Raw genomic sequence first — 25,620 nt, 5'->3', positions numbered from 1 at the left:
TTAAAATAGGTCTATGCTGCTTTAAGGCGTGCGTTGACCATAAACTATATTTCCCACAATGCATGGCGACAGATACAGACTTTTAAAACTGTTAGTTTGTCAAGAAACACAACAAAATAGAATGTGTACTTTGCATCCTGCACTCACACTAAAACTAGGGACACACTCCACAACTTTCACAATTTTGTTACCGATTGACCGAAAACTTGGAGTTCACAGTAACACGACAACTGAAAGACTGGCAAATTTAATGACTACACAGACGAGACGATTTGTCAAACCAGATGAAGACAACTTCACACGTCAAACTCTCGCAAAATTAGCAGTTTAAGCTTCATATTCCCGCTACTTCCTGTCGTCTTCGTCCTCTGACGCCATTTCCTGTGTCCCACCTACTCTTTTACATCGGCTGCTGGCAACATGTGTTTGCAGTTGTGTTGTTAATCACACACTTTGTGTCTTTACCCCTCACACACTGACAGATTTCTGTGCCATGCCCATGGTCCACAACTTAGTGCTGCAAAACATCTTGTCGTGTGTGTGTGTCCCCAGCTTAATTCACTCACTCTGCAGTTCTCGCTGCGTTCACTGCCCAAACTTATAATCCAGTGTATGAAAACGAATATATATACACAGTAGAATTGTGGGACATTATCACGTTTACCATGCAGCTTTGTTTGAAGCTGCATGGTAAACAGATGGTGCGAAAAAACAGAAGCTCAAGATGAAACATGGTTGGTGTAAAACGGCTCATTTCAATGCAGGGGAATAGCAGTTCTAAAAAGCAAATATGGGAGACAGATATACTTTGAGTTTCGTCCAAGCAAAACAGATTTCAGGCATTATTCGGTATAAATACAAATATGCATGTCTGCTAACCTTCATTTGGCATTTATTTTACTGAGAATCAACAATGTTTCTGTCGTTTTTTTTTTTATAGCACTCGTCTGCAGTATTTTTTCTCTCTCTTTTGTCTGCTCAGACAAAATGAAAATGGAACATGCATTATGTGCATCAGGAGACTCGGGGATTTAAAATGAGTGACGATTTTGGAAACCGCATATGTGAGGGGAAAAGAAAAGTCAAATAGATGCACGCATGTTAGAGTCATTTGGGATTTTGGGAAGACGACGTGATTTAGCCTGACACACGGTGTCACGTCAGGTCCTGTTGTTGTTGCTTGGCCGGGTGAACGTCTGATCAGGTCTGATCAGGTCGACGGGAGATGAGAAAAGCTTTATTGAACACATCACCTACACGTGCAGAAGCCTGTGCCGTGAGCTGCGTGACACACTCGAATTCACACTGTTTGCTTTAACATCCAATCAGTCCTGCTAGACTGGGTCCTTCATTAATTTAAGCATCGAAGCCTGACGATGTGTCTCCTGCGTTACTGGATACAGGAGGTAATCTAATTTGTGTACACCGCCAGTCTCTCTTCTCCTACAGTCCAATAACCCGAGGCCCCACGGAGTTGTGTGGGGAAACAGCTGCAGCTGTCCACTGGAAATGCTGCTGCACGTTTTATATTTTTGAAAACACTGCGTCACAATGTCGTTCTTTATCCAATAAGGGGCAGAAACACTCATTTTTTTTACAATTCTACAGCCATAAAAATCAAAATAAATCCAGGCGACCTGGTTATCATGATGGTCATGAGAGTATTTCACGCTTGACTTTTAAATCTACAGCAATATCTTCAAAATCAGCTTTATCAGTTGATATCTGCTGACACATGTACAGTCAGACTCTTAAGAAAGGATTCCCAGTGTTTTATATAGAAGCAGTTTGTGTCTTAAGCACCAGAGAAGAGTGGCTTCCCTGCTAAAGGTCAGACTGTGGCTTAGTGGAAGGGAATTGTGTGTTTGAATAAAGGGATGCTGATTTGAATCCCCTGACAGGTCAAGAGCCCCCCGACTCCCCGTTCTCCCCAGGTTCAGGATCAGGAACAGTGTAATAAAGATTGGTTAAATCAGGGGTTCTCAAAGTTTTGATACCTGAGGGACAATTTAGGAACCTAACATTGGACTGAGGGCTGCCAAAGGGAAAAAAAACAGAAAGAAATCCTGTTTGTAATCATTTTAATGACCAGATTACAGTTCTACAGTTTACACTTATTGGTCTGTATCCATTAATGTCCAATAAACATTTAACAAGCTTCATAACTCCTGGATTAAAACTATCAACTGTAATTCATCGCGGGCCACCAGAAATGTTTCCATTGGCTCGCGGGCCGCATTTTGACAACCAATGGGTTAATTACAAATGATAATTTTCCAATTTCTTCTTATCCCTTCAAGATTTGATCATTAATCCTTCACCATTTACTAAAGTGGTCTTTTCAATAATTGTTAACACTGTTGGTGATGTGACTGTGACACACACACACACACACACACACACACACACACACACACACACACACACACACACACACACACACACACACACAGAGGGAGAGAGGATTGGCTGATGGAGAGACTCACTCTTATTAAACGGCAGGAGTGGTGGAGGAGAAAAGAAAAGATGGTCCAAACAGGCTTTTCTTCTTCCAGTGCCGGGTCATTTGTGCTGTAGAGTGGAGCTGCTGATCGTTGGGCTATTACAGCCGCACAATGCAGTCGAGGAGACACATTGGCCGATGTTTCATGACATTCCAGATAGGTTTTCTAGCTGCTTTTTTTTTTTTTCGGACAGTGATAATAGCAGCAATATACTTCCTGGTGACTATGGACATTATTTGACATCTGTATGATCCATTTGAAATGGTTTTCTTGGGTTGTTGTGTGGTTGAAAGTGGACAGTCACGATTTCGTGTTCTGTTGCTCTTCCTTTTTCTTTCGGTAAATGACATAATGTACATGAGTATATAGTTAACGTCGCTTGCTTCAGGAATTAATGTAATTTATTAAAATATACTAATGAAAAAAATGAAAAAATAAGGGGCTTAACTGGTCATTATACTACCAAGGTGATAATTAATATTTAACCAAAAAAAAAACATTCAGTGAGGAAATCATCACTGTTGGATTATTGTGACAAACACAGTGAGATCACTAATGATCTCAGCAGCACGGCTCCACTGAAAACCAACACTGCCATCACATGGTCGGAGAGTGAAAAACACGTCTCTCTCCCCTCAGAGATGTAGAATGCAGACAGGAGGATGTGGCACAGGAGCTAAAATTGGAGTTATTCTCTGTCCGTTGCATTTATCTTACAGGTCGAGCACAATTCCACCGAGTCCGTTTCTCTTTCTGTATAATGAAGGATTGTGATGGTGCTTTATCACTTGAACATCCTCATCCCCAACATTAGCTCTGGTATAATGAGGGTTACTCGGAGGACGGGGGCCCTCTCTGCAGAATGATAAAAGACCCCAGAGTGTGCCACTGACACGGCATCGGTCATTAGGCTGTCTCAATTTGCCCTTTCATATATTTCTAAATAAGTGCCTTCCTGTGGGTTTAACAGACCACCTAATCTGCCTACTTAGGGGTACAGGGGGAAGAGTGGAAATCCACAGAGGTGAGTGTCAGGCAGGTAAATGTGCTTGTAAGTGCTGTGACATGTTTTACTTCTGTGGTGGAAACACTGCCAGACTTTCAAACCTAGTATGCGTCACAGGAGGCACGGATTGTGGGGATTAATATGTTGAATATGCAGCGAATGTGGCTGCCATTAACGTTGCCCGTCTAAATTCCCGCTGAACTTTTTGCCCATGAATGGTCAACACTGAATTTAGGAATTCGTCCAGCGTTGGCCCATCCGATCAATACTTGTAAATATACAATTCTCTCCTGAAGAGCCGAAGAACAGGGACTCTTATCTATGGTGCGATTAAGATGCAGAGCGTGGAGCGGCTTCATTGCCAACAAATAGGTGATTAAGTTTGAGGACATGAGGGACATTTCAGTGTTGACACTAAAGGGGACTTGATGCTGAAATACTGCTGGAAAAGATGGTCTCGCCGTTCCCAGGAGGTTATAGAAATATCACTGTAAGTCATGCGTCCCTGCAGGAATACAGCAAAAAGAGGCAGAATTAGGTCACTATGAAATCATTTTTGACTAAGGCACAAATAAGTCTGAAATAAGTTTGAAAAGAGTTTCCTATTTGGATCGCAAAGTTAGTGCCGCTTTGTGACATTGAACCCTACAGGATATGAGGTCATAGTAAAAGTCAGCGCTATTCGCTTTCTTTAACACAACACAAAGGGGAGACACTTCCTCTTATTCTTCTCAGGAAAACTGTTTTCAAAGTGATATATGGCCGGTGGTGTAATCAACATTGTGAAACGAGTTCCACTGACTCAGCCGTCCCGAGGGGGTTCAGCGACGAGAGCCTGCGACTGGCTCGTCCCGAGGATGATGTTACAGAATTCTTTTGCCGTGTCAGATAAGAATGTAAGGTTAATCGCGCTGTATCACTGTCAAATTGAAGAAAAACAAGCCATTGGCAGTCGTCCCTAGGTGGGAGAGGAACAATCAATGCAGTGAGTAACTGGTGGGTTATTTGACTAAACTGGGACATAGAATGCCTCAGGAAATGACAACCATGGCATCTCACTTTGGTGGTGAATGCCAAAGTAATTGTACAGTACATATATATTACTAAGTTATTACTATCATCCATCCACTGGAGGGCAATATGTGAAATCCACTTTTTACTGAAACTTTTTCATGAATTAGCTCAAATATAAATCACAAGCTGTTACGGTACATGTCATACGTTTTTCTCTCCCCTCCCCATGTTTCATGTCTACCTTCACACTCACTATACAAATGGCTCAGTGTGAACCTTTTTACAATCTCTGAGTTTGCTTTCAGACTTCTCACAAACAAAATAACATCCAGTGATTACAAAGGGGGGAGAAAGCATTTATTCAGCAGCACTTCCACTGCAGAGACATGAAAGTACACTCACAGTTGTAGGAAGTAAAAGAGAAAAAAAAAAGGAACGCGTTTCAAAGAATGTTTTAGGCAATGGTAGATTGATAAAACCACAGTTCAGATGTTGGCACCCTGGTCAAAGCTTCAGTCACACAGACAGAAAGGTGGTAAGGTGTTCTGGTAGATGCACATACACTCAAATAATTAATATACATACTGTACAGCCATAAGCAATATTTTTTTTTGTCATTTTCGTTGGCACATGTCAGTAAGAAGTTCACTTCTTAGATATTGGCAATGTAGTGCATATTATTCAAAAATACCCAAACAAACAGAATTGTTAAAATGTATAAGCAGCTACCGATTATAATGACATCAGAACCAGAAGCATGATGGCCTCCTGGATTGTCAGAGCCTGTCTCACAGGAAACAGGCAGTAACCTGCAGTGAGTAGGACCATGAACAGGTCTAGTCTCAGTCACCGCTCATTTCACCCACAACAATGTGATGTGCAAGTGGAAACATTGCTCCCATCATGTTGAGTATCAGGACAAAATGTTACTTTGCAGTAATGCCTGGTTTGGGATAATCATGTAAGGCCCACTAATGGAGTCAGAGAGATTGCCCTGTGTGGCAACTCATCTCTTCTGATTACACTCTCATGATTCTTCTGTGGTCAGAAAACCAGGAAAACAAAACTGAAAGCAGCCTTTACAAGTGAAAGAGTTTCAACAGTCATTCCAAACAAAGAAATGAATGATTCTGACATCTTCAAACAGACAGGTCACCGTCATCATCACTGATTACAAACATGACAGAGACCAGCATTAGAGTTACAGTAAATTGGTCAACATAAACTCAATGGTTCAATGGCGAGGGAAAAAAAAATGCAGATTAATTAACATCGGGTTAAGAACTCAAGGGCACTGTTTAGTTGAGAATAAATCTGTTGTAAAACACACTGAACCAAAGTCAAAGGCAGTATTATCACTGAGTTAAACAGTGGAGACTTGAGCAGCAGAGATATCGTCTGTGGCAGTTTGGTCATTGGCTTTACCAGCACTGTAATCCAAGTCACAGTCACAACAGTGGTTATCTTCCAACAGCTACTCAGATTTAGTCAATTAAAAACACACACACACACACACACACAAATAATAATAAAAGGACACTACACTATAAACAGCTATTAAAAAAGATTACATTTCATTTGAATGACAATTACAAGGACGCTTTGCTTTGTTCCCCAACTTCACAGTTGTATTGTGGGACGTATTAAGGTCTATGAAGAGTTCAAAGTAAACAGCACCTCTCTCTGAAACTCTTCTTGTTCTTCTTGTTCTTGCCTTTTCCATTTTTGTCTTTGTTTTCTGACATTTTCTTACCTCGTACTTCACGCATCAGGTCAAAGAACACCTGGAGAAAAATGAGAGGAACCAGTTAAGTTGGAAACACAAATTTGAGTCTCATTTGTATAGTGCTACTAGTATAAGCACTATACATAGTAAGGCAGAGACCTTATAATATTATTAGAAGATGAGAAGAGAAACCCTATAGTTCACACAATTTCTGTTAAAAGGAAGAAATCTCTGGCAGAATCAGACTCATCTGCCTTGGCCGGTTGGGGTGAAATGAAAAAATGTGGGACAGAGACCAAGAGCAGATGTATAACAGATGAGTTAAATACTCCCCAAATACAGTTGTAATATGTTAATTGTACGATAGTGTTAGCAGTAGCATGAATTTTACCGATACAAATTTAATCATAATGTGATAAAAATGATAACACTCTAAATATGAAAACACAACACTATACTGACACTATACATGGTAACCTTAAATATATCACAGATTCATTTGTAGAGCTGCACCTTGTCGACGTTCGCTCTGGTTTTGGCTGACGTCTCGACATACTGGACTCCCCATTCTTCAGCTTTCCCCCGTGACTCATCCACAGACACCTGCCGGCGCTCCTCCAGGTCTGACTTGTTTCCTACCAGCAGGAGAGGAATCTTGTCCTCCTCCGCTTTCACTCGCAAGATCTGCTCCCTGCCGGCACACAGCAGATTGTGTATTTATGGCCGTTACACCGGCTCTCTTTATGTGGATGAATGAGTGATGTTTCATTGTTGTGTTGTGTGTAAAAAAAAAAAAAAAAAAACTATAGCCAAACTATGACCTTTTAAAAATTGATCGAGCCATTATTTTTGGTCTATTTGGCAGTAGTTCGTTAACATTTTGGAGGATTCTACAGTGCTACTGACTAAAATATGCATTCAGCATTTTGTTCATGCTGAGAAAGAGAAGAGAAGCCGTCTAAATCCTATCAAAACAGATCCACTCTCAACAATCACACACTCACACACACTGGACCATTAAAGCGTAGCTGAAGTGCAAGTACTCGAAAACAATCTTCTTACCTGGATTTGCATTACTAATTCAAAACCTGGTGTTGGCAGACGGATCAAAAGCAAAGGGAAAAAACTGAAGGGGCATGACTATTTAAGTGGCTGCTCTGGGCCCCTGCTTACAAAGGATATATTCTACAACACTCAAAAATACCCTCCTCTTGGAGTCTAAATCCATTTATTCTCTTCTCTAAGTTTGTGACCTCAACATACATTCACACGCTTGCTTCAGTACCTGAACTCAGCGGTGGCAGTGAAGGACTCGTGCTCTGTGATGGAATAAACCAGTAGGAAGCCCTCCCCGCTGCGAAAATAGTTGTCCCTGATCGCAGCGTAGTCCTCCTGGCCCGCTGTGTCCAAGATGTCAATCTGGACCTCCTCCCCGTCCAGAACTACCTTCTTCCTATAGCTGTCTGCCTTGGTGGGCTCATAGTCTTCCACAAACTGTGAAAAGTAAAAAAAAAAAGATTCATTTTCTTTGTGACACAAAAAGAAAAGTTGCATTCACACAGCAAGTGAGACAGCTTGGCTAAAATGGAAATGCATTTGGACATTAGACATTACATAATGACTATTTAACATATGTACTGTAGATATGCTTGGTAGCAGAGACCAGCTGTGACCATCTCCAGCCGCAACTTGTCACAGAGTCTTGGATACAGCAACTCCATTTTCATTTAAACACACAACACACACTTTCTGCTCCAGATAAAATGCTGCCGACTCCATTTTTGTTTGAAAACATCTACTTTATTATGGACAGGCAAACAGGACTGTTGGAAACAATGAGGCAGTCACTTTCATTCTGAAATTCACTTTCTGACTGGTTCTTATCAGCCACAACTCAACTGTCAGCTGTGAAAGAAAACCTCTTAAAGCACACTCTCGGTTTCATCTTGTCATCGGTTTGATAACAGACATCTTTGTTCTTACTTTTCACCATTGCTCTGCCTCGTCAGTAACACTCTCTCAAACCAAACAAACAACTGCAAAAGGTCAGAATCAGCTTCCTCTCTACTCACACTGTACATGTTTTTATGGAAATTACTTCTGCAAATGAGCTAAAACACTTTTCTGGATGCAGATTGTGTTTATCTGAAAATGCAATTCTTAAATGAAAACATAACACTATGGATGTAGCCTTATGCTCACTCAGCAGTTTCTCTGTTTTCTCAACCATTTCAAATTGAACATTCCTTACAATTGCATCGCATTAAATGTGGTTTTATTGCTAGACCACTGTCAGAGAGCTTTAAATATGAAGCTGTTACAGAGAGTGCAGACCTATTAACCACCAACTACTTCATTTACCAGTGACATTCACATTAGAACAATGGATATGCAGTATAATGAAAAAGTGAACTGGGTTAGAGCAGGTGACTCATGTTGACTTTTAAATTGTTGACTTACCTCATCGTACATGAACTGTAGGGTAAGGGCCGACTTCCCAACACCACCACTGCCCACCATGATCACCTTGTGCAGCGCCAAAGAGCTCTGGTTTTTACTTTTGCTGGTCGCCATGGCTGGGTTCTTCTGTGCGTCTCCGTCTCACACACTCACGCAGACAGACACACACACTTCCCTGCACTCTGTGACACAACCTGTGAATGACAAAAGTGGAAACATAGTGTCTACAGTAAATAAACCCAACACAGAGAGAACAGAAGTGTGCAGAGGACAAGTGCAGCGACAGATGGCAGTTGTTACTTAACAGCTTTCAGTGCGACAGTTACTTGCTGTGCCAAGGCACTAGGCTTTGCTCCAACAAATCTTGAATCCTAACCCCCACCCTTCCCCATTAATGTGCCAAATTGCCTGCTCATGAATCCTAGATCTTTATAAAGTTCGCCATCAAAAGGTCATTGCAGCTGATCAGTAGTAATGAAGCTATCATTCTCCTCTGCAGGGCGACATTTAGGCTTGCATTAAAGCAGGACATCGTGTGCTAAACTCATTCAATGGAAGACAGACATGACTGGTTATTTATCGGCTCTACAACAGCAGCCTGTTCTTAGAGAGTCTATAGCTTTCGCCTGACCCCACAACACCTTCCATCTCTGTCAGACACAACTTACAACAGAGAGCAAAGTGATGACACTGGAAATACCAGCAAGCCATGTCTTGGCTGTCACAGACGGGTAAAAGATACAGCTAAAGTGGGCAAAAGAACCAGGAGGCAGTAATACAGATGCCAACTGCTATAAAACACTAAAGAAGAAGAAAGCCCACTCTGACCGAGTGTCCAAAGCCCTCCCTGGGGCACCAATGGTTCTGGTCAAACTTTGTGATCAATTCAATATGTTGAATCGATGATTGCTGTGGAGAGAGATGGCCGTGATTGGCTGTTAAGACAATCGGAAGACGAGAAGAGACACAGAAATGAAGAAGCAAGCTAATGACTCAGTGCCAAGAGGGTACACACCAAGGAGCTCATATACATCAACCCACTTCAATAACTTCCTCATTTAATTTGGGCATTCAAACAGAAATACAACCACATCATGAATAACATTGCGTTTACATACGTCTGTACGATTGTGAGAGGACTGAACAAGATAAACCAACACTGAATAGTTCTTATAGTTTTCCTTTTTGACTAGCAGGAAAAGAAAGTATTGTCCTCTCACAAAGGGGGTGAACATGCATGCTGGTAGCTTGTCTGTTGTAGTGTGCGACTGCATTTTCTTTCCCCGACACATGCCTGCAGAGGCTGTGCGCTATGCTTGGTCAGTGTTATTTGCCGTTGGCAAACCATCAGGGCGGCGGGTCCTGGGCTTAAGAAGAAGACGACTGTCACAGCCTATGGATGGAAACAGCACACCTGCCATTCTGTTTACTATAATCATTGACCACAGAGGGCACCTCCTCTATTATATTACTTTGAGTCAGGGATGCACTAAATGTTAGTCATTTTCTCAATTGGATAACAACCTGCAGAAAAACGAGGACCATTTAAGTTGTATCAGCAGACATTACCATATAAATGATTGGATATTGGCAAAAAACTTAAATACAGAGCATGTCTGGCTTGACTGTAATGGCACACCGCATTAAAATGATCATTAAACCAGACAATGATGGCTGTTTTAATGCCCATTTCATCCTTCAGAGACTTTGGCATTCCGCCTTTCATTGTTATGGACAATAGCTGCGAGTCAATGATCGAAAATGTGACAAGAATGAAATCTTGTGGGTCGGGATCAGAGGATGCATCCTCGTCTCTCTGAACTGCCAATATCCTGTGTTCCTGCAGTACAGCACACAGTAAAAGCCCATCATCTCACCTAGACATGCCTATTGACCATTACAGAAATTGAATGTACTTTCCATAAGTATGCTTGTGTCAGTGTATCACTGCTTTAAAATTAAATGTGTTTGTTTTTTGTAGTCTTTGAATAAGCGTTCATACTGAAGGTTGCTCTATTTATGCCATGTATGAAATGTATACTATAAATACTAGGTCTGACTGATTCATTAATCAATCTGTTAATTATTTTTTTCAATTAAATCCATCCATCCATCCATTATCTACCGCTTTTTCCTCCACCAGAGGGTCACGGGGGGTGCTGTGCCTATCTCAGCAGACATTGGGCGATAGGCGGGGTACGCCCTGGACAGTTCGCCAGTCCATCGCAGGGCCACATATAGACAAACAACCATTCACTCACACTCACACACCTACGGTCAATTTAGAGTGGTCAATTCACCTAATCCCCATATCGCATGTTTTTGGACTGTGGGAGGAAGCCGGAGAACCCGGAGAAAACCCACGCACACACGGGGAGAACATGCAAACTCCTTGCAGAAAGACCCTTGTTCCAAAGTTGTTCCAAACGGGGCTCGAACCCAGGAACCCGGGTCTTCTTGCTGCAAAGGCAAGAGTGCTAACCACTACACCAACCGTGGGCCCTTTTTTGATTATGAAAATAATCAATTAATGAGTTGCAGCCCTAAAGAAAAACACTATCTAATGCAATCTTGAGGTTAGACCCAGGAGAGCTACAGTGATAATAGACACTTGTTGAAAAGAAGAGCAACCTCTTCTTTTCCTTCTCCCTCTTTTATCAAATAATTTTATCTACATGTAGAAAGCCCATTTCCCTCCTCCTGCAGTGACACATTAATAGGAAAACTGAGCATCATAATATGCTCTTCCCAGAAAGTAAACATTTCATTTTAGTAAATAAAACTATGCCTGAGGAGGGGAAAAAACTAAAATCACTGTTGTTTCAAATAATCACTGCAAATTCTTGCTGTAGTAAGAAAACGATTTCTACATAAATGTGCAGCTGTGGACATTTCCTCATTCAGTCCAAACAAATCTAATTGTTAAATCTAATTAACCTCCACTTGAGCACAAATTCGAGTAGGACAACAGTGGTTGGTGAGGATGTAGCATCAAGGTTCCACTCTCTCTAACCAGGAAGGGAAGTCTAACCTATGCTCTTCCTGTCTTTGTTATGAGTAACCAGGCCAGTGAAAGGGCTTTTGGGAAGGATATCGACACACACTGACACACACACACGAAAGGTCCCTGTCAAACTCAGCACTTAAACATCAAGGCCACTATATAAATTATTCACTCGTTACCCACTTCCCCACATTCAAGAACACTAGGAGCAAATTTCATTTCTATGAATGAAGCAATCACAGTTAATGAACTGGGGATGAGGAAAGGCTTAGCACAAGAAAAGTGCTTACCACATACTTTCCAAAGGAAGTTCAGATACTTTGGGGATGGGGGCATCGTGTGTCATATTATATTACTACTTGCAAGTCGCACTCGGAGTTAAAATGAAAACTCAAGTGAATAAATATTGAGCCCTGACCCACATATTGAGCTGCAGTCTGCTCGATAGTGGTCCTTTTCAGGGGATGTCAGGTCATGAAGAGGAGGGGGTACATTTCGACAGACCACTCTAGATGCTAAGCTCCTGAAATATAGATGACACCAGCACAGAGAGGGGGAAACGGGAATTTGCTGAGATTCCCTTTGGAGGATGGGTCAGCTTTGCCTCCTTGCACATCTCAAGACTTACTTACTCCGATATAAATATACGACAAACTGACCGAGCCAGAGAATCTGGACATCAGGCAGAAACTGATAGAAATATAGAAATAGACCATTTCCTTACAATTGGACGTTACAGATCACCCACACTCTTTTCAAGAGATCACCAACACTCTTTTATACTTTTATTAGGCCCATGATCAAATGTGAAATAGTGTACTGAGACATGAATTCCACTGTGAGGAGATAATTGATTTAGTGCATGTAGAAATTCAACATCTCTGAGCTGCAGATAATCTCAATCTCGCTCTACTCCCATTCTCTCAGTAAACCAGAGGGTGCGGGCTGAGGGGATTTCCTCTCCTTTACTAATGGAAAAAACAGGGGCCCAATACTAAGCTTCCAAATTCCAAAGATCTGAGAAGGAGTTATCTCACTGCAACTATCTCTCTCATCATCAGTTACCTCACTTAAACACCTAACCTAATCTTGACACACTTAAAACTCTGTTGCTGGCAAGGTGACGCTCCCTCACTAATGCCTACCTGGAATTCAGAACTCTTGTTGTGTCCTGTCCACTTTGTGCCACAGCAGAACAGAAAATGTCCAGCTTCTCTAGCAAATATGACAGCAGAGCCGAGCCTCTGGATTCTGGACAACTTACAACTCCCTGTGGCCAACACATCATATTCCAGTTGAGTCACCACAGTCAGAAGATACGCATGGTTAAGAATGGATGTCCTGGAGCGCACAACAATTGGAATTTGTTTATCGTACAACAACGAAGCAGCAAGTCAAGATGCAACAGTTGACAAAGACAGTGACGACGAGGAGCAAGTATTCTAAAAAACACACGAGGATAGCACAAAAACAAGGGAGAATGTTTCACGAATTGCTCCGTGCATACTAACAACTCTCGGCCAGCGGAGTGCACAGAGGAGTCTTTGACGAAGCGAGGCAGCCAAGTCCTCTGTGAGCTACAATCCTTCCTACTTCAGCCGCACTGAGTGAGCTGCTTTTTTGGACACTTTCTCAATAAATAAACATCAAGGTGCAAACATATATCTTCACCATCTTCACAGATTCCCAGAGTGTCAGAATGGTGACTCAGGCAAAACATTACAATATGATGTTGTAGTGTGCACAAACAATGAAATTGTTATTCAAAAAACTTTTCGGACAGGGTTAAGCCTGAAACACACAACATCTTCTTCTCTCTCAGCAGCGAATACAATATTATCCAAACATTCATGACTACCACATTAGCTAAGCATTCCACTGTGCTGATTCAAGGAGGACAGAAAGAGAAGTTCAGCTCTCAGTATGCATCCGTAGACAAATCTATTCACTCCTGCTGAGTAACTCCCAACTGCCCACTTATCTCTCACTTGCTATATATTTTTCCAGTTAATACACCACCTACACCATGCACTGAGACTGTGGTTCCATCACACATTAAAATTGGCAGAGCTGTAAACTATGACAGTACCGAAAGCAATCCAACATCCCCTGATAGCATATCTCCCCACCATCACAGCTTCATGAGCCCACAGTGCTTGTAAACCTTGCTCCTTAGTGCACTAACATTTTGGGAAGCCTAAAAAGTCAAAGTCCTTCTGCGATATTTACATCCCAGAACAACGGAGCACACCGTGACCAACAGCTTTAGCACAGTTGACATAATAAAGAGAGCAGGAGTAAACACCGTTCACAGTAAAATCCTCCTATCATTATCACCAGCTTATAAATACTGTACGGTAAATGGGAACACAAGAATACTTTCAGAGGCTGACACAAAACTCTCAGTGCGTGTTAGTGAAAGGGTGGCTTTAAGACGGATTTCAAATCTGTCAGCGCTGCATATACAGTACTGATCTGTGACCATTTGCAATTGAAATGAATACAACACGTGTATGTAATCCTCAAGTATGTCTTGAATAAACTTGGTGTAATAGACCTTTACCATGGTGGATATTTTTCAACATGAACACACAGGTTTTAACAGTAAAATTAATTTGGTTTAAGAGAAACAGGGCCAGCGTAAGTCAACCTGTAGAAGCGTATAACTGATTAGGTGTTGGGTACATGTAATGAAAGTAAATGTTAAAAACTGTCCAACGTTGTTCCTAAACCTCAAAAATGATTATCTTCTCATCTTGTGTCTCGTTTCGTCCACAAACCAATATTATTCACTTTGATGATTTCTTTGTTGTGATGAAGCAAAGAAACCAGAAAACGTTACATGCTGAAAAATCAGACGGCTTGTTTTAATTATTTAAGAAAAAACAAAGCATCTATTGTCTGGTCTTGTGGCCATAATACATCACTGCATTTTTAAAAACATACAACATTTAGCCTGTGACTAAGGTGAACAGCTACTGGGAAATGGTTGCAGGATGCTCGCAGTGAATCAGGGAACTGATGCATCAAAAAAGTTGATTTATCTTTATTTATCTCTATTTGCAAATGTTATTCCTCTTCCTGTAGGAAACAGGACGGACTGCTCTTCATCACTGGTCCTACACACAGCAATCACATCTGCCGCACGGCAGAATGTGAAATTGATTGCCGTGGGGGGAAGAAAAAGCACTCTACCTTTAAAGTAATTAATTTTCCTGTGGAAAAAAGAATGCGTAGCTGTGTGATTCACAGATCTTGAAAAAGAGTTGGGAATTCCCATAGTATTTGCAGTTTGAAAAACACCATTTAACTTTTAAAAAGAAAAGGCTATTTGCTCAATGCAGAAGACCAATAAAGGATTATCTTCTCTCAGCTCATATTATCCGCCTATATTACTTTTAAACTTATCTCGGATTGTTTTTTAACATTTTATACATTTGTCTTTTGGCTTCTCCCTCTCTAGGGGTCGCCACTGGCTCAATTTCTTTTTCAAAAAATTAAAAATGCATAGTTTTATTCTGTAATTAACCAACAGTCGAGCAAGATATATGAACCTCTCTTACTCCATGCTGACAGACTCCAGACAATTGATGGCGACCTGGTATGCACTTATCTACATAACCATCTTATCCTGCACATAATCACTCACTTTACAAGTCCAGTAGAAATGCCTTACACTAGTCTTTCTGCCCTCAACCTCCACTTTCACTGCCAACATCATTAGCAGATGGTTTTCCGACTCCAGTGTCATTACACACCAAGAACCCAGAACCTCGACAGAAAATGAAAAACTGATCATAAAAAGCAGATGGAGCTCTAATATACGAGCCAAGTGGAAAACAAGGGAATTAAGCTATGCAGAAAATGTATCAAGACAAATCCTTCTTGAGTTAAAGCACAAGAATAAACATTCGGAAAGTCTTCATAGGAGGAATGTGGGGTGGGTTCATCACTCAAGAGAACTTTCTCCAACTGACATCACTCCTTACTATATACTAGGTCTACAGGTGTGTAGAAAGCTGCCAATGTTGGTTAATATGTCAATCGAGGCAACATCCTCTTGTAATTATCTGGATGTTGCAAGAGAGAATGAACTTCCTGTGATGGTCAGAATGTTGTTTCAGGCGTTTTCCAGAAAAGCGACAGACAGCAGATTGTGAAAGAAATAATTAAACGGTACAGTGGGGAAAACACTGAATACTTGGATGATGTGGTCATAAAAAATCACCAGCAGTTCCAAAACAAAATGTGGCTCTGCTTAAAAGCCTCAGCCCTACAAAGACGGTGTCAAACATTTCCTGAATTTGTTTAACTCAAATAGGTGTGATCATTTAGTGTTGAGTCATTTACAAGGGACGGACTGCATGTCATTCATGGTGATATGGTGGACTTGCACTTGGCTCACAGGTTTAAACATCCACCACACTTAAGCAAGGGATGCAGAAGATGAGTTTATCCTCAAGGTGTGGTCAACAGGTGTGTTCACTCACCTTGTCTTATAGGTTATGACAAAATCTCCCACACATAAATCGGGTTTCATGAAAACAACATAATTTGTAAATTATTAAAGAGTGAAAATGTATTTTCAAGCTTAAAAAATGCAGCGAAGTGTTTACAAAAGTCTTGAAAAAGCCATAGTATGGACATCGGGTCTGCACCTGTTTAATCCCACTCATTAGGTCTTCAAGATAGTGGATTCACTGTTTAACTTGAGAAAACAAGACATAAGGCAATTCTCTGTCTCTCTCGTTCTGGTCTCACATGTTTTCACAAGTGTCTGCATTGCGCCCAGATTTCTCGAAGCTAAGATTACAATAATATTACCTGAGGGCTGTAAAGTATAGGCCTAAAAAAAGCATGAAACGGCAAGTTTAAACACTTTAAGGTTGTTTAATCAAGGCCTTTCTTGCCTTTAAGACACAAGAAGCTGCATGTTTAAATAAGAAGTCACTTTTCCTCAAATAACAATATTAACAAAAATGTCAACAACAGAAAACATGCCAAGTTTGTGCTTTTTACTCCCTCAACTCAACCCCCTCTTTGTATCTCAAAACAACTAAAAGAGCTGATAAGTGAAAAGGTAACACCCTTCGCACAAAAAAAGAGCATCGGTAAACGAAGCAGCCACAGCTCAACACAAAATACAACTTCATCACAAAACTCTGTGTGTGTGTATGTAAACATAAAGCGGGAGTTGACTCAAGTTCCAACACATTTATGCTTCTATATTACTTTTGTATATTCACAAAGTGTTCACATACACTGTTGTTACAAGTTCTTAGGAAAAAATAATTTCTGGCATGGGACAATATAACATTTTCACATCACAATTACATGATTGTTTTTAACTCCTAAAGCCACTGAAATCACTTCACGTTACATCGACATATGACATTTTACATATTTTAGTGGGCATAACGTGGAAAAAATGAGAATCTTACATAATCCCAATCTTAAAATCAAGATTATAAGATAATTGAATGAATGGAAAGATGCAATGGCACAAAGATTTGTCTCCCAAATGGTAACATTATTGAGATTGCTTTATATTACATTGCAAAATTACTAAATAAACGATAAATAATCAAAGACTGTCTCACACAACGGATTATACTTTAAACTGTAACTTTGTGGATATGTTAAAAGCTGGGAAACACCTGCATGATGACACATACATATGACAAAGAAAGAGAAACCTGTAGGTTTGTCTATGACTCGTCTGTCCACAGATGAGTTCTGCTGACACTAAAGATTAACACCAGCTGAAAACAACATGAGCTAGATCTGGGTGTGTCATCTCAGAGTGGGGTCAGTTTTCAGCGCAAAATAAACACACGTTATAACAGTTAATGTGAGCGACTTCACTCTCGTAGCCGACAACTAAACCCAGTGACAGGGCCACAGCCACAGCTACAGCTGTTGGGAAAACACTAAATAAACCCACTCTTTAAAGTTCACAGTGGGCGATGTAAGCTAGCACCACAGCAGCGAGTTAACGGACACTAACAGACACAGGCGCTCGCTAATTAACTACGACTTAAATTGTTTGGAAGCCGTAGTTACAACTCAATGTGAATTAATAATAAAAAATTGTTCATATCATTCGTTAACAGTGGCGGGAGTGGCGAGTAATGAAAGGAGAAGTCCACATCAGTTCACTGAGGCTAGTTAATAACCGCAGTAACACACCATTAAACCACCACTAACATAACGTCGAATGTTAGCGTCAACATTAGCATATATTACCACCAACTAAACCGTTAACACGAAGGTGTCCCCGGTTAATGCTCCGCGGTCAGTCCGTGTCCACCGGTCGCTCGTGCCTTCCCTTAAACAGCTGTGCTGTTATTTGTTTTCTCCTTCACTCTGTGACGGCCTTGTCAAACAAACACACACTCGTTTATTCCTCTGCGCTAAAAAAAAAAAGAAGACATTTTTAAAAGGCTCACCTAAATCAGGGCTTGTATCTCGTCCCTCGGTTGGTGCTACCTTGATGACTGCATTGATATAGAGGGTAACAGCGACGCATTGGCTTCCCAAATACAAACCGCTCCTGCAACAAAAGCCACACCTTCCGGATGTAAGAAACTACAGATGACAGGAAGTGACGACATCATCACCGGACTTACTTTTTTAAAGAACTTCATCTGTTTCACAGTATTGTTTACCTAACAAAGGCTTATCTTTCTAGATTTTTAAATAACACAAGATGTAAATCACATATTTTATAAATGCTCATTTTTATTTTTACTTTATTTAACCAGGAAAATCAATATTTAGATGGTAAAACACAAGCAAAAAACAAATAATAAAAGAAAAGCAAGTACATAAATAAAGCATTTTTTTAATAACAGCAACAAATGATCTTTTGAAAGTAAAGAGTAAGGATCAACTGTTCTCTATGCAAATGCATCAAATAATTTAACTCTTTTCACAATGCCCACAATGTTTGTTTGTTACATTGCATTGTTACTGTCATGACTCAATTTAATAAAAAAAAGAAAAAAAAAATGGTGAGTCATCAGTACATTATGATGTAATTTTCCCACAGCCCATAAACAGAAGGCATGTCAGACAACCACAGGTAAATTTGACACACATTAACACAGAATGACTGTAGGTTGTGACAGATTACAAAGCTGATTCTGCAACAAGGTTATTTGCTCTTAAAAAGCAATTCATAATAATTAGCAATCGGAGAGCACAAACCCCAACCAAGGCTGCTCAGTTCCCCATAATATCCCTATCTCACAAGATTAACAACAGTTTTTATTTTTATCTGTAACACCACCAAATTCTAATAATTTCCTATGTGGGCCATAACCTACATCCCCATGTATGTGTCATCAAAACACGTCCTTTACATTTTTACTTTTATTACTCACAGTCAGACAAACGTGGAGGAGGGAAGTTCCCAGTGGCATTATAATGTTTTTCAGGTATGTGGGTTTTATCTCTCTGAAGTGAAACACTCAAAGCTATATTCACTTTATCCCAGAAGACTAAAGAAGAAGAAGAAGAAGAAAAAACCCAGGACGTCTCACATCTGAGAAGCTGGAATCAGAAAATAGCTTAAAATATACTGTAGCTTAAAGTGTGGATTAACTGACTGTCAGTCAAACACATGAATAGTAAAATATTGCATCACTTAACCTTGAAACTGAGGCATATTTCATGAGAGATTTTAATACTGTACACCAGTGGTTCTCAAATGAGGGTCTGGGGACCTGTGGTGGCCCATGGCACAGTCCCAGGGTGTATTTGAAAAGTTCTTTGTTATTTTTTACTTTTATTTAATAAATCTCAACCCTATAACACTATTGCTCAAATTCAAAACACCATCACTAACGCTGGGTGATTTTTACCCAAGATAATAAATACACCCAATAAAAAGTACTTGTCATCAAAATATATCAAAACATGACAATACATGACACATTTGAGTAGTGTTCTTTTATTTTAAACTGTCATGTCTAAGAAGAAAAGCATCATGAGGGGACCATATAGAAATGCTCCAAAATTACTGGAAAACTAGGAATTTGGGAACAAAACATTTCTTAAATAAGAAAACTTGGTTTTCATGAAAATCACATAAATGTATTTGCTCGGGTGAAAACCACCCGGCAATGGTGTTCTAGGGTTAAGAGAACATGAAAGAAAGTTCATAGATTACTTTCTAGTCAAACAATTAAAGGTCACATTATTCATTCATTTCAGGCAAAATGCAAATCTTTTCAAATAAAGGTTCAAATTGTCTTATATGAATGGAAATCAGTGGATGTCTATAAATTAAAGTACTGTCCAAAAGTCTTAGGCCACCATTGGATTGGTGCCATTATGATATACAGTTTCCCAGTCACTTTATTGGAACAAAAACATATGGATGCAGTGTTAAAATGACACATTTTACAGAAAAAACACAGTGACCTAATCTTATAGTTGAACAAAAGCACCGCCCTGTGTTCTCTTAAACCTGGAGTGGAAACCTAATTCATGTTAAAAATGTGCTTGTTCCATTTCATGTCAAAAACAATATCTGCTGTAAAACAGTTCTATTACACCGGGGTTTTTTTTCCAAGACATACTTGAGCATTACACAACACATGTCGTCATTCAGCATCATTCCACAGAACACACCATCACAGAATTTGACAGACAGTGTGTCCACATTCCCAGACCTCGGCGGCAGAGTTTGCATAAACTCTTACCCGTGAGGGTGAGGTTAAGTACGAGTAACCTGCAGTAAAGTGGGTTAATGTCAAACACCTGACATGGCTATTTAACAGTAAAAAAAATATAGCTAAAAAAATGATGAGCCTTCGTCTTTGGCTGGACATTAACACCAGTAAACCTGTAAGAGTCCTCTGGCTAAATCCAATAAAATTGTGAGCACTCTTTTGTCCTGCAAAATTCTCTAAAGTGTGCACCTGTGAGCAGCGAGCTTGTGAGAACAAGTGCAGCTGTTTCCCCTGACACAACAGCAAAGTAAGACAGAAGACAACACAGTGTTATAATCTGTAAACTATGATGATGACAGCTCCTGTGGAAATATACGACCACAACACAGATCTAACTATACACTACATTTAACCAATTTTATTTTGTCTCAAAATAAACAAAAAAAATGGATGATTTGTCCTACATTAATTCCAAATATTGAAAAGGAGGTTGGTGTAAACCTGACGTAGTCTACTGTGTATTACAGCACATACAATAATAGAACAGCTCGTGGCCCCGAATGAGAATAAGTTAATGTTGAAAATAAATGGTTGCATGCTAATGGCACAACTGGGGTGTATTTTAGGTCGTATTTTTATAGAGTTGAGTAAAAACTTGTCACCGTGTTCTCCCAACAGATTTTCTTCACACAGGAAAAGCTCATGGGTAACGGAATATAAAGCGAAGAAGACGATCACTCTTGATTATACATGCAAGTGAGGAACTATTGTTAATACTACAAAAACCTCTACGTCTATATATGGAGGAGCCCAGCCCATCAACCTATATACTTATGTATATATATCAATGGATCTTACGTTATCCATGGGGCCTGGTACAATTTTATGCTCTAAATCATGAAGCCATCAGAGACCAGGCTGCTCGATGCACCAGATTTGCTTCAGCGTGTCCAATTTTGCTTTTCTAGTCTCCGAGGATGTAATGGAGTCGTGATTTAATTTGCCTCTCAGTGCAAGTGTTGAGTATCCTTAAGTCATGTGCCGTACAAAAGCTGAGAATTGAATAGAAAAGTTAATGCGCCTCTCCTTTGCCGAGGACAGTAAAGTGAAGAAGAGCACACAGGAAGTGCAGACCTGCATATTCCCACTCTTCTTTTAGGTCACATATTGCCCACAGGGCCCTGACTGATGCATCTGCAGAATCCCATGAGCCCCAGCCATTGCAACAAATGTATGTACAATCGCAGCGTTGAACTTAACTGTGTCGAAGCATCTGTTGACAATTATATCCCATTAAATATGTCCAGGCTGAGAGAAGTCGACAGATGGGATTTTCCACAGTCTGACTCAGAGCAGTATAATGATGCACTGCAGTGTTTCCACTGAAAAAGATAAATCACATGTCTGATCAATCCTGTTAAGCATCCCATCATGTAATAATTGATTAACATACACCGTTGAAGTGTGTTGGTGACATTATGGAGAATACACACCAATGAATTACCGTGATTTCACATTAAATCCCACCTTTCTCCTCTCATTATTTAACCACCCTTTATTTCCAACAAGACAGGTCTTTGTTATTAGTCGGGAACGCCGGGTCAGCAATTCTTAACCAGTGACTTTATCGTGAGAGACAAGAAACGGAGAGTATTTGAACGTAGGTGTCCCGACCCATTCAGCTGCTGCCCTCTGCACCTTTATTTCTGCTGAGGAGAAGATTTTTGAGGATAACAGAAGACATTTTTCACTGCTTGTCCTTAATAAAAGACTTGCTGACAAAAAAAAAATGGTCCAACTATGTACCTTTATACTGCAGAATACAGACGCTTCTTTCCTTCCCTGCAAAGAAGTTTCCTACGTACGTACGTTTACAAATACATCAGGAAGATGATAATGAGACCCTAACTCAACACAGTCCAGGACGATGTAAAAACACAACACTGCATAGTTGAAACAGACTTTTAATCTCCTACAGAAGACAAAGGTCTTAGACAAACTACTGCTGCAGAGTGACATACTGTAAGTGTATAGTTTATGTGATTACAGGGTTATAACACTGCATTGTAACCCTGTATCAGCACTTCTTCTACAGGCACACATTTACTTCCAGAGAATATCAATATTTTTGGTGTTTCCAGGTGAATCTGCCAGGAGCATTGACATTAATGGGGCACTTCACCTAAAAAAATACACTTTTTAAAAAACTAATTTCCAGAGATAAATGTCTTCAGACAGTGGATCTAAGATACATGTCTCATTCCCACAACAACAGAGGAAGTTCGGATAAAAAGAAAAAAAAAAAAAAAAAAAGTAAAATTCAACAAAAAGTCAACATCAAAGTCACGTCCTTCAGAGAAAATAAAAGCCCTACACTGATCTTTAACCTTTAAATTAATAATCAAACAAACACAGCAGCATCATCATAATGAATTTATTCTTCATTTGAACAAGAGTACAAAAAAAAGTCTGAGAACAATCACTGACACGAGTCATTTACTATCATGTCCACCAGGTGGAGCCAGAAATACAGCTAGAGCCTTGAGAAGGCGCTCTGTTTCCTAAGATCACATAGAATCCTCCTCGACATGGGATCTGAATTTACGAGTGTCATCTACTACTTCAACGCGGCTCATTAACCCGATTTTATGTCCTCGCGTACAAGTAATAGTCTGCTATTACAAGTCCGTCTTAAAAAGGGCAGAACAACAAGAGCATTTAACACCTGTAATAATCGTATTTCATCGTGTGTGAGTGAGAGAGTGTGTGAAAGGGCCTAAAGCCACATTTCGTGTCCAACACCATGAATATACGGCTTCAGTTTAAAAAGGAGCAACATAAATTACATGTTTAAACCACAAATGCTCCCATTATGCTGTTTCTCCTTTATTTAATACATTGTTTAAATTATTGTTCAGGACAACAGTGTTTGGGAGGATGTGCATTTTTAGTGAAATGTCAAAGATAGGTTTAAACAGCACATTATATGCATGTAAAACAGTGCATATGATAACTGTTTTTCCCTAATTCATAAGTAAGAGTTATAAAAATTCTCATACCTTGTCAAAACAGAAACACTACGGTCTACTGTGCTCAGGTGAACACAATAACTTGTCTCCATTCACTCATTCCAAAAGTGTCAAAATCCAATGGAGGCAAAAATATCATCTATAGCATCATTGCGACCCAATGATGCCATGGTCTGACTTTTTACCTTGTGCGTCTTCAAGGGTTTTTGATCGTCCTTTAAAGGAACAGATACCGATATCTTACTTCTCCTCTGTCGCATCTTCGGGCCAGTCATTCTTTTTTTACCAGTCATAACTGTTGAAAAACGTAATCGGCTCCCAAGTCGCTGAATTCGTTTCCTCAGGCGACTGTTTCTCCTCAGCGCGGAGGAAAACCGCCAGGTACTTGGGGCAGGACCTTGTGGACATGAAGCCCAGGAAGCTTCCTGTCTGAAGCTCTTTAACTTCTTCTGGACGCTGAGAATCAGGACAAATTGTAGAAACATGCATATTTAATACAATTGTTTTCCATTCTGATAACATACGAGTACTTTTAACTGGATGTCTTACTTGTAACCTGCAGCCTCGAGACACATCATCTTTTTGCACTTTAACTGCAGAAAGGTTAAAAGGCGTTTTTCCTTCTTCATACTCTGGGATTTGCACCACGTGATCATGTCTTCCAGCTGAGCCGCCATGTCAGAGAATGACGTCGCTTCTCTCACTTGCTTCTTGAAGCTTCGTTTCTGGTTAGCCTTGGGAGTTTCCCGTGGGTGTGATTTGCCCTATGATGTGAATGTAAGCAATGCATAAATATTCTGTGAGTAATAAAAGAAGAAGTACATAAATATGTCATCTGGTTTGCTCGCATACCTTTGGAAAGTTCTTGTAAACAGCAAGAAATGGCTTTATAGCTGTGTCATTAAAAAGATCTATTGGGGCGAAAAATAAGAATCAGTTATGTAACAAATTAGCCTTATTTCAATGTGTGAAATTAAATAAAACATTTTACAATAGTAGGATATTTCCCACCTCTTACAACAGAAACACCCAGGTCTTCTTTAACCTTCCTAATCAGCTCCCGTGTCTTGACTTTAGCCAACGTCTTTCTCAGCTTCTGTGTTTCCTTCAGGTGGTCTTCAGCACAGGAAACAGGCTTTAGTTGTTTTAACAGTGAACATGCAGAGGAGGGACCCAGGAGCTGAGCAAAGTCTGCTGGCAGGGAAAAGTCTGTGAGGAAGGGCATGGGGTGAGCTTGGGCTACTTCTTTGCGGAAGTGCAGGAGCTCCTGGTACAGAGAGGATAGGCCGACCAGGACGCCACGGAAAATCACCCTGAGTATAAACAAAGAGAAGAAAGAGAAACGTTCTATAAATGAACATTTTTATAAATAATATTCAGATGCAGACTTTTCTGAAAATCAAGGCAAAACCACTCACCAAAGACGACTGAGCATGCTGGTTATTACCAGATTCAAAATAACAAACTCCCCACTTTTCATCTGCTGCTTTGAGAGTCTGAAACAAAATATGTGTTAAGGGCAGGAACCATGTGTTCAATTCAAACAAAAACAAGCTGCACTACATAGGAGATCTTTCTATCACACGACTCATCAGCAGGAATAGAAATCCAGAAAAGAAGGATACATGAAGGCTCTGCTGCAGCGATCCAACGTGCAGTTCATCAGCTGACCAGCGCCGAGGACTTTGAGGCAGAGCCACTCCAGCGTGGGCTGACTGGGAACATCACACACACCAGTCTTGATGCTCACTCCTCTAAAAACACACACACACATGCATAATTACTACTTTTCTACTTATACTGAGTAACTTCCAAAAACACACAATTAAATGCTTAATTCAACTTTAAGGAATTTTACTGACCGTGTGCAAGAACAAGATTAAAGGGTCATTATAATAAAATGTTCCATCAATCAATGCAATGAATTTCTTGACAAAACACAATCATTAAACAAAGTGACAAGGGTGCAAAGTAGGGATGCATGATATTGGACTTTTTGCCAATATACGATATAACGGGAGTTATTTTTTATCCGTGCGCCCAACTGCAGAGCTCATTTAGTTCATTCTGTAGTGAAATTAACATAATCTGTTCATCATACATATGTCACAGCAGATGTGGATATAAAATGTTTTTAATGTGCAAAATAAATAAGCATCAAAAAAATAATAATAGCTGTAGGGGGCGCTAGCAGAGAGT

General features: G+C 40.1%; 2 protein-coding genes across 2 annotated transcripts in view; both read right to left on the bottom strand.

The window, feature by feature from the left end:
* Positions 1 to 4,999: 4,999 nt before the first annotated feature.
* LOC310943442 (ras-related protein Ral-B) lies at positions 5,000 to 18,218 on the bottom strand. Its single transcript, XM_083909006.1, has 5 exons — positions 18,164 to 18,218; positions 8,711 to 8,904; positions 7,536 to 7,744; positions 6,764 to 6,941; positions 5,000 to 6,308 (listed from the first exon to the last, which is right to left on the bottom strand). The coding sequence occupies exons 2-5, from the start codon at positions 8,822 to 8,824 to the stop codon at positions 6,186 to 6,188; spliced, it is 624 nt and encodes a 207-aa protein (XP_083765132.1). The 5' UTR covers positions 8,825 to 8,904; positions 18,164 to 18,218; the 3' UTR covers positions 5,000 to 6,185.
* A 4,865-nt stretch (positions 18,219 to 23,083) lies between these two features.
* The window catches only part of LOC310943009 (nucleolus and neural progenitor protein-like), a gene marked incomplete at its 5' end in the record, with an annotated part of 6,326 nt that continues 3,789 nt past the window's right edge, over positions 23,084 to 25,620 (bottom strand). Inside the window, 6 exons of the mRNA XM_083908484.1 lie at positions 23,084 to 23,877; positions 23,971 to 24,185; positions 24,274 to 24,332; positions 24,433 to 24,734; positions 24,840 to 24,917; positions 25,047 to 25,175. Coding sequence (XP_083764610.1) covers positions 23,532 to 23,877; positions 23,971 to 24,185; positions 24,274 to 24,332; positions 24,433 to 24,734; positions 24,840 to 24,917; positions 25,047 to 25,175 — 1,129 coding nt within the window. The 3' untranslated portion in view covers positions 23,084 to 23,531. The remainder of the gene's footprint in view (positions 23,878 to 23,970; positions 24,186 to 24,273; positions 24,333 to 24,432; positions 24,735 to 24,839; positions 24,918 to 25,046; positions 25,176 to 25,620) is intronic.

Source organism: Microchirus variegatus (assembly GCF_963457635.1).
Source record: "Microchirus variegatus genome assembly, chromosome: 22".
In the NCBI taxonomy this organism is placed as follows: domain Eukaryota; kingdom Metazoa; phylum Chordata; class Actinopteri; order Pleuronectiformes; family Soleidae; genus Microchirus; species Microchirus variegatus.
This window is presented reverse-complemented; position numbering and strand designations above follow the sequence as displayed.

Coding starts and splice junctions, on each gene's coding strand:
- LOC310943442 (XM_083909006.1), bottom strand. CDS start 8,824: ATGGCGACCAGCAAAAGTAAAAACCAGAGCTCTTTGGCGCTGCACAAG. Junction 7,745..8,710: donor TACAGTTCATGTACGATGAG/GTAAGTCAACAA, acceptor TACTTTTCACAG/TTTGTGGAAGACTATGAGCC. Junction 6,309..6,763: donor CCAGAGCGAACGTCGACAAG/GTGCAGCTCTAC, acceptor ATTTTTCTCCAG/GTGTTCTTTGACCTGATGCG.